The sequence below is a fragment of the Echinops telfairi genome, unplaced genomic scaffold (genome assembly GCF_000313985.2).
Source record: "Echinops telfairi isolate 266 unplaced genomic scaffold, ASM31398v2 ScPeMD7_9;HRSCAF=40, whole genome shotgun sequence".
In the NCBI taxonomy this organism is placed as follows: Eukaryota; Metazoa; Chordata; class Mammalia; order Afrosoricida; family Tenrecidae; genus Echinops; species Echinops telfairi.
This window is the reverse complement of record NW_022103906.1, coordinates 12,285,099-12,295,188: the sequence shown is the minus strand read 5'-3', so window position 1 is coordinate 12,295,188 and position 10,090 is coordinate 12,285,099. Positions and strand designations below refer to the sequence as shown.

The following is a 10,090-nucleotide window of genomic DNA, read 5'->3' as shown; positions in this document are numbered from 1 at the left end:
TCCTCCTCCCCCGTCATCTGTTCCTGTGTGCTCTGGTCAGATATATCCTTCTCCCGAAGCTGCAGATTCAGTGCCATCGTTTGAGATACACTAGAAGAAACAAATTTATAGACACTCATGTGTATAAGAAAGAGCTTTTGAATAATGAGAAAACATCCCAACGCAGTCCAGATCAAGTCCATAAATCCGACATTAGCTCATATGTCCGATACCAATCTATAAAGTCCTCTTCAGATTTAGGAAGCACAAGCAATGACGCAGAATGCAGGGAGATCACAGGCCAATAGGTGGGAAGTCTTGTGGATCCAGTGGCATTATAAGCCACTCAGCCCTGTCAGGGGTCTCCATGTGGCTCCTCCAGCTCAGGGCGTTAGCCTAGTTAGTTCCGTATGTCTTGTCAGCTGCAATGTCTCCCAGGGAGTGAGCAGAGAGAGAGAGTATCTTCCTGATCCAAGGAGGAATATAGGAGTTCCCTGAATACTTGGGAGAAGACCACGCCCACACAGAGGCCTCATTGGCTATGATCAGACTGACAGACCAGGCTCCACCCCCTCATTCTTAATCCTTTCAAATTTACAACTGGTTATATAACTATCACAGTGATCTAAAACCAACCCCCAAAACGAAACCCACTGCTATAAAATCTCTACTGAACCCACAGTGACCCTCTAGTTTCTGAAACTGTAATTCTTTATGGGGACAGCCTCATCGTTTCAACTGCCAACCTCTAGCGCCACCAGGGCTCCTTAGATATGTGATCTAGGACAAGTTAATTGACCTCTCTGTGCTTCAACTCCCTTATCTGTGAAATGAGGTTCATACTAGGATATTATATTCTGTTAATAAAATGTTAAAGCCTGCCTCATAGGATGCTTGTGAGGATTGAATGTACTGAGTATTGAATGTCTTCAAATTGGACTAAGTCATTAAATTATATTTAGAATTGTTTTAGATTCTGTTAGAATATTCCATTGTACCTCATTGCTCCTGCTCTCAACTTAGGGTAGCAACAATTTTACTAATTTATTTTTCATTAACCCTTTAGCATTATAAAAATACCTGGCATTGTAGAAATTGAGGAAACATAAATGTCCATCAGCCATAGAGCACTGTTGCTAAGACTGTTGTGCATGTCTCTTTGGGATGTTTTTAATCTATACATAAAATGGCATCGTGTACATTCTCTTTGGAACTTTTTTTGTAGTTAATGGCCTCTGCTGTTTCCATTAAAAGTGATATAAACATATTTTTTTTACAGTACTGTCACTACGTTGCTGGCCTGGTGGGAATTGGCATTTCCCAGCTGTTGTCAGCTTCAGAGTTAGAAGACCCCATAGTTGGTAAAGATACAAAACTTGCCAACTCTATGGGGCTGTTTCTGCAGAAAACAAACATCATTCGTGATTTTCTGGAAGACCTGCAAGAAGGAAGACAATTTTGGCCTCAAGAGGTAACAATTTAGGGACACTTTTAAAAAATCATTTTATTGGGAGCTCTCACATGTTCAGTCACATCAAGCAGTATTGTACAATTGCTACACAATCAGTTTCAAATCATTTTCTTTTTTCTTGAACTCCTTGATATTAGCTCTCCTTTGACCTCTCCCTGCCCTACCATACCCCCTAGGAACCTTTGTTTTTTTCTTCTATAATAGTTTTTGTGTGTGTGTGCGCCATGTTGTACACAAGCCAATATATCTATTCACATACAATTCTGTTATTCAGTCCCATCATCAATGCTGTAATCTCACCCCCACCCCAACCCCTTTCCTGGACCCTCAGGGAAACATTACTTCTGTTACTGTTTCTGAAGAGTTTGACTTTAATGCACTGAACAATCTTAAATATGCAAGTGAACATATGCAAATCCAACATACTTAATGAGGTAAAACTAATAAAAAACATAATAGTAAGGGGAGGAAGTTTTAGAACTAAAGATGGTTATGTGGTTTATCAGTGCCATTACTGCACCCTAGATTGATCATCCTTTCCGTGTGGACCTTTTGAGAGGGACTGTCCAGTTATCTTAGAGGTGGGTTTTGGGTCTCCACTATATTATGCCCCTTCACATTGATTTGGTTGCTTGGGTCTGAACTTCTGATTCCTCTTCCTATTGATACCTCATGATCTTACAGATTGGTGTGCTTTGTCCCTGTGGGCTTTGTGGCTTCCCTGCTAGATCGCCTCTTGTTTAACTACAAGTCTATAAGACCCCAGATGCTATATCTTTTAATAACTGGCCACGTTCAGCTTTCTTCACCCATTTTGTCTTTAGTGATCATGTCAGGAATGTGAGTGTCATACAGTGCAACAGTATTAGAAGAAATGATTCTTATACTGAGATAAAATTTAAGTAGAGGCCCAAAGTTTAGGTACTTTGAAAATAAATCAGTAAACTTTTTTTTTATTTGGACACTTTGAAAATAAATCAGTAAACCTTTTTTGGCTGGTAATAGAAACATAAGCCTAACTATCTTAAGGCAACAAAAAGTAGATAAAATAGGTTATAATTTAGTTTGCTTCTTTTCTTGATCAGGTCTTCTCCAAGTGGTGGGTATAGTAACCTATGTTGTACAGTATTCTAGCGTAATGAAAGTGTCTTCAAGAAGCTCTAATTGATAGGGCTTGCTTCATATTGGCCCATTTGCACACTGTTTGCTTAAGTCAGGGCATTGAGTATTCTGATTGGCCAGACCCAAATTATGTATGCTTAGAACATATATAACTGGATCCCCTCCATGAAAGCAGTGTTTCTATGGCAAGCACAGGAAAGGGATGCTTAGCTAGATGGAAGCTACCGATAATGTCTATTGTAAGGGACAGCAGTTAAACCTTTGATTTAATGTAAAATTGGACAGGGAAAGAAAGAACTCTGACATTAAAGATTATTTTTGTGAGGTTATTTTAGCATTTACCTTTAATATTTATTTTCCCCATTAAATGGTTTCTTAAGATCAAGTGCGAAAAAATACTTGAATTCTATATTACTGATAACTGGTTAACATTCTTAATATTAACTTGCTGCCATCAAGTCGATTGTAATTCATTGTGAACATTTAGGATAGGGTAGAACTGCCCCTGTGGGTTTCCCAAACTAACACTTTACAGGAGGAGAAAGCCTCGTCTTTCTTCTGCAGAGCATCTGCTGGCTTCAAGCTGCTGAACTTATGCTTAGCAGCCCAACACATAACCACTATGCCACCAGGTCTCCTCCAATAATATTAAAAAGAGCTTCAAAAGTTGGGAAGAAAAAGACTAATTGCTCAATAGAAAAATGCAAAGAGATAAGAAAGTGAGTTCACAGAAAGAGATCCAAATAATCCCTAAATACCTGAAAAGGTGTTCAACCTAATAAGATGCTTACTCCTAATAAGAAAAAAAAATCATATTAAAACTACCATGAGCAGGTCTACTGCCTCATAAGATTGCTGTGGCGTTGCCCATTTATGCAATAGAATATATACCAAGTCAACAATTTTTATGTGGTATTTTCTTACCAAATATTATTCATTGTGTGGCTATACCATCATCAATTGTTGAACATTTAGATGGTTTCTACGTTTTACCATTATAAGTAATTTTGCCATTGAGATTCATGTTTGTTTTTGTTTAGACATGAGTTTTATGGAATAAAATTAAAATTGCTTGTTCACATGGTAACCATGCAAAAGTGGCTACACCATTTTACATTCTCACTAGCAGTGTATGAGAATTCCACCTCTATTGTTAATTTCTTTTGACTATAGCCATCCTACTGTGTGTGATATAGGAGTCCTGGTGGCATGGTGGGTTAGGCACCAGCTGCTCCTTGGGAGAAAGAGAATACTGTATGCTTCCATAAAGTTGTAGAGTCTTTGAAACCCTAAGGAGCGCCATAGGATCTGTAGGTGTAGAAATCGACTTGATGTGTTTGCGTGTTTCTTAGTGGACAGTGATACCCAGTAGTATATTGTGCTTTTGATTTGCATTTCCCTGATGGCTGGTGATGTGTGCATCATATTTTCCTGTGTTTACTGATCATTCATACATCGCTTTTGGGGAAATGTCTTTTCAGATCTTTTACCCATATTGCAATTTGGTTATATGTCTTTCTGTTGTGGAGAATTCTTTATATATTCTAGCTTCAAGCCCCTTATCAAATAAACAATGTGCAAATATTTTCTTCCATTCCTTGGTTAGCTTAACCTTTTCTTGAGGTGCCTTTGAAGCACACACACAAAAGTAATTCTAGTTAGTCTAATTTATATGTTGCTTGTACTTTTGGTGCCATATATAAAAGTTCTTTGCCATATCATAAAGCTTTGAATACTTAAGCCTATATTTTCTTCCAGTAGTTTTATAGTGCCTTATGTCTGACGGGATCCCTGGTGGTGTAGTAGGGTTTATGTTGTGTTGGGCTTGGTTTGGCAGTTCAAAGCCATTAGCAGCTCCATGGGGAGAAAGACTGTTTTTTCTACTTCCATAAACAGTCTCGTAAACCCCACAGGAGGTCGCTATGAGTCAGCCCTGACTTATTGGCATCCAGTTTTTTTTTTTTAATGTCTATAATCTGTTTTTAGTCAACTTTGGGTGTATTCTGTGAGGTAGGGGTCCAACTTTTTTTGGCTTCCCCCTGTAGACATCTATTTGTTCCCATATATGGAACTGTCTTGGTACCTTTGTTGTTTAAAAACTCCATTCCTCTCAATTTGAAATTCTGATAGACTCCAGACTTTCAAGAGCCTTGAAAGTTTGATGAAACCCTGAAACTATTTTAAACCTTAAACATCCCCCAAAGTCTTAAGACCAAATAGTGGTTTAGCTTAACTAGTAAAAAAGTCTGATTTTAGGAATTAACTATATGGGATCACGTTGACAATCCAAACCAAATCAAACTCACTGTCATCAAACTGATGCCAACTCAGTGGCCCTATGGATGAAGTGGAACCGTGCCTGTGGATATCTGAAATTTTACTCTCTATGGGAGTAGTCAGCCTCATCTCTCTCCGAGTGGCTTCTGGGTTTGAACCAGTATACTCCCAGGGCTCCTAAAATTGACACTAGCAACTTGGAAGATCAGGCAGGAACCTTAGTGAGTAGTCAATTTATGTTACTAGGGGAGGGAAAACTTAGAAAAGGAGTGTATGAATAGTTGCAGACTCAGGGAACAAAATCCATGTCACTACATGGTACATGCAAAAACTATTGAGTTGCTATATCAGTTTTGCTGTGTGCTCTCAACAAAATGAAATATTAAAAAGAAGAAATGGGTCAACAAACAGACTTTAAACTATTTATAGGCTTTTCTTTGGCTTTGGTTTTTGTTGTTGCTTTGTTTTCTTTTGTTGTTTTGCTTTGTCTTATTTTTGTGCTTATTATTGCCTCTGCATGGCAGAGGGGGAGGAGGGAAGGAAGTGGATGTTAACAAACCCAGGGTCAAGGGAACAAGTAATCTAAAATTGATAGTGAGGGAGGCATAGGATGCCTGGTTGGGCTTGATCAAGGGCAGTATAACTGACAGGAATTACTGAAACCCAAATGAAGGCTGAACATGATAGTGGGTCAAGAGGAAAGTAAAATGAAATAGAGGAAAGAACTAGGAGGCAAAGGGCATTTATAGAGGTCTCAAAAAGGGGAAGGTGGGGGGAGAAAGGGGGAACTGATCACAATGATCTACCTATAACCCCCTCCCAGGGGGATGGGCAACAGAAAAATGGGTGAAGGGACATATCGGTCAGTGTAAGACATGAAAAAATAATAATAATTTATAAATGATCAAAGGTTCATGAGGGAGGATGGGGGAAAATGAGCTGATACCAAAGGCTCAAGTAGAAAACAAATGTTTTGAAAATGATAATGGCAACAAATGTACAAATGTGCTTGATAAAATGAATGGATGTATGGATTGTAATAAGAGTTGTATGAGCCCTTAATAAATGATTTTTAAAAATATATAAATACAGGCATATACATATGTAAATATATATATATATATAATGATAGGGAAATAGATCTATGTACATATATTTATAGGTTTAGTATTAAAGTAGCAGACAGACATTGGGTCTCTGCTCAAGTATTCCCTCAATGTAAGAACACTTTGTTCTAATAATCTGGCATTCCATGATGCTCCCCTTTCTGACACAATTGCTGAACACAAAATTGGGTGCATAAGCAAATGTGGTGTGGAAAGCTGATGGTGCCCGGCTATCAAAAGATAGAGCATCTTGGGGTCTTAAAGGCTTGAAGATAAACAAGTGACCATCTAACTGAGAAGCAACAAAGCCCACATGGAAGAATCACACCAGCTTATGTGATCATGAGGTATTGATAGGATCAGGTATCAGGCATCAAAGACCCAGAACAAAAATCATATCATTGTGAATGAGGGGGAGTGCGGAGTTGAGACCCAAAACCTATTTGTAGACAATTGGACATCCCCTTACAGAAGGGTCACAAGGAAAGAGAAGAGCCAGTCAGGGTGCAGTATAGCACTGTTGAAACATACAACTTTCCTCTAGTTCTTTAATGTTTTCTCCCCCCACTATCATGACCCCAATTCTGCCTTACAAATCCAGCTAGACCAGAGCTTATACACAGGTACAGATAAAAGCTGGAAACACAGGGAATCAGGACAGATAAACCCCTCAAGACCAATATTAAGAGTAGCGATACCAGGAGGATAAGGGGTGGTGGTGGGAAAACAGGGCCTATCACAATGATCTACATATAATCCCCCTCCAGGGGAATGGACAACAGAAAAGTGGGTGAAGGGAGATATCAGTTGGTGTAAGACATGACAAAATAACGATTTATAAGCTGTCGGGTTCGGGAGGGAGGGTAGCGGGGAGAGGGAAAAAATGAGCTGATACCAAGGGCTCAGGTAGAAAACAAATGTTTTGAAAATGATGGCAACAAATGTTCAAATGTGCTTGACACATGGATGTATGTATGGATTGTGATAAGAGTTGTACGAGCCCCCATTAAAATGATTAAAATTAAAAATGTTAAACAACAACAACAAAAAGAAAAAACGGTTCTTCTGTTGTGTTTGTCATACTGTGAGGGCTTAATAATCATAGGTATCTGTAAGAAAGAGTCTTCCTCTGAGGAATTTTAATGAAGTATTTATAGGTAAAATAATATGACATTCAGATGAGAGTATAGTTGGAACAAGATTGAGCATATGTCAGTAATTATTGAAGCTGGGTCATGGGTATATGTGGTTCATAACCGCTTTCTCCTGAACAATCCAGTACCACCAAGATGAGTGGATTTAGGTGCAAATGAAGAATGAATCACGCATTTAAGTCTTCATGCCATCTAATTTTTTTAAGCCTACTCTTTGGTTTTGAAGAGTTGTGGAAAGTTACAGTGTGCATTATTTTTTAGGAAACTTAAGAATTAACCTAAGAATAAATGTAAGGTATTCGTTTGCTCTGAGAACACCCCAAATAATTTTTTATCAAGGTACTTTGTTGGAGTCAAGGGTGCTATTTTGCTTTTACGTTACAAAAATCTGGGAGGTAATGATCATATCGTAGCTCATTTCCCCCAGATAGACTTTCCAGCATTTCTCCCTTCCCCACAATTGGGAGTGTCATGTTAATCATTTATTATTGAGTGTCCTAGCCATCTTAGGAACATTTAATGGTTAGCCTGTGGTGGTGTATCTGATTTTTTGTGGATCTGGTCATATCAGTGTAGACATACGTAATGCCTCTTGAGGCCTCTTCAGTCTAAAATCCTCAAGCTGTCTTTTAGTACCAGGGAACTTCAAAACATTTGTGTAAAATTCTATTCTTTTTAATTCAATTTTTTTTACAAACCTGTTGAAGCCCTCGTGCATGTTGCCCTTGTTTCTCAGAGGGGCACGTTTGCCCACACCAAAAGTTCCGATTAACCGTTGCGTCCAGTTTAAAATGAACTCTACCTTAGTGAAGGGTGGCAGGAGCTTAGGAAGCTTAATTGCTTATTCACAAAAACTGGGTAGTACTGTTCATATATGTTTTGCTTTGTTCTCTCGTTGGCCTGTTCTTAATTCTGTTTATCTGCTTAGGTTTGTAGCAGGTATGTTAAGAAGATGAGTGATTTCACTAAACCAGAGAACTTTGACTTGGCTGTCCAGTGCCTGAATGAACTTATAACCAATGCGTTACATCACTTGCCAGATGTCATCACCTACCTTTCAAGACTTAGAAACCAAAGCATCTTTAACTTCTGTGCCATCCCACAGGTATGAAATGGGAACTATTCTTTGTTATTCTGCTTAGCTGAGTTCAGGATTATTCCTTAAAAAGATGGCTCTCGATTCATTTCTTTGGCTGAGAGGCAGGTGGGTGTTTCACAGCACTTCCCTGCCTCTCAGCCACTACCCAGAGAGAGCTTCGTTTTCCAGGCCCTTCTGGATTTACTTTTTTCCCTTCTGGATATCATAAACTACTTAGATCCCTTTTCTCACAAATCACAGACGTCAGTCTTGCATTACACGGAGCACTGTGTAAAACTTAGGTATTACCATTCAGAAGTCTTTATTACGCATCTAATTGTACTTTTTTAAAACTTGGGGTTTGCTGATTCTGATTCACAGCAACCCTATAGGGCAAAGTAGAACTGCCTCCAAGAATTTCCACCGCTATATAATTTGTTTTTGTAAAACAGTTTTATTAATACTTCATCCACATGTCATACAACTAAATAATCATATCAAGAAGAATTGTACAATTACCACATTCAATTCTAGAATATTTTCATCCTTGTATTCTTTGTTAGTCATGTGACTTTTTTATACTTGTGGCAAAAATACACAGCAAAACATTCACTAATTCCACAACTTCTACATGTATAATTAGAATTCAGTGCCACTGATTATACTCCTCGTGTTGTACAACCATTATTGATAACTTTTTCCAAATTACTTTACCACCATTAACATAAACTCAATGCTCCGAACTTGCTCCTTCACTCATAGTATCTTTGGTCAATTCTGGTTTCTTTTTTTAAGTAGTTTTCTTCATAGAGCAGAGTATCCAAGTTAATATAATTTTACAGAAGCAGACTGCCAGTTTCCTCCCACGGAGCAGCTGGCGGGTGGTAACCACCAAGAACACGTTCCTATCGATGTAGCCCTTCAATCAAGAATGAAGTCCTAGGATTTCCAATTGATTTGGAAATTGTACTTGATCTTATTCTAATAACAAACCTTGAATGGTGATTACAACTAAAATCTGTATGTCTGCCTATTGTTTCCTTTTGTCATAGAAATAACTTACCTTTGCATATCGGAATGCTTTCTTTTCTAATTATTTTTACCCAGGTCTTTTTATTAAATATATGATGATGATGTTCATTGTAGGACAAATAGAAAAACAAAATCCAAAAGTTCTTTCCAAATGTTGCTGGTAAAAGCTTTTCTTTCAACTCTGACAGCTCATTGTTCTAATATGGAAAACGTTGGATTTGCCTGTTTGGTTTTTTTCATATAAAATAGAACAGTTGTGACTGTAACGTGCAGGCTGAAAAGATGACTTGGTTAGTTTGTCATTGAGAAAGGGAGAAGTAGGGAAGCTGAAGGTCTTGGCATCCTTCTTTCTTCCTGGCTATTATCCCCTCCTATCCCCCCACCCCCACCCCAGCTTTCTTGTGTCTTAGCTCTTCACCAGTTTCTCAGGATTGTGTTCCATTTCATATGATTGCTTACAGCTCAGTTTCTTAGTTTTCATGGAATGAAATTAATTAGTCTTTTCCCCCCTCATTTATAGGTCATGGGCATTGCTACTTTGGCTGCTTGTTATAATAATAAGCAGGTATTCAAAGGGGTCGTGAAGATTCGCAAAGGGCAAGCAGTAGCACTAATGATGGATGCCACTAATATATCAGCTGTCAAAGCTATGATATACCAGTACATAGAGGAGGTGAGTTTTTCTACTAGCTGGATGATTTGTAGCTCTTTTGTCGTTACTGTTGTTGTTGTTAGTTGATATTTTCTTTTCTTTTCATAGTTTTATTAAGGGCTCATACAACTCTTATCACAATCCATACAGACATCAATTGTGTAAAGCACATTTGTACATTCATTACCCTCATCATTCTCAAAACATTTGCTCTCCACT

General features: G+C 38.3%; 1 protein-coding gene across 2 annotated transcripts in view; it reads left to right on the top strand.

Annotated features, from left to right (window-relative positions):
- Positions 1–10,090, top strand: part of FDFT1 (farnesyl-diphosphate farnesyltransferase 1) — a 40,690-nt gene that overhangs the window by 22,621 nt on the left and 7,979 nt on the right. For both annotated transcript variants that reach the window (XM_004707645.2, XM_004707644.2), the window contains 3 exons: positions 1,259–1,450; positions 8,038–8,214; positions 9,740–9,892. In XM_004707645.2, coding sequence (XP_004707702.1) covers positions 1,259–1,450; positions 8,038–8,214; positions 9,740–9,892 — 522 coding nt within the window. The remainder of the gene's footprint in view (positions 1–1,258; positions 1,451–8,037; positions 8,215–9,739; positions 9,893–10,090) is intronic.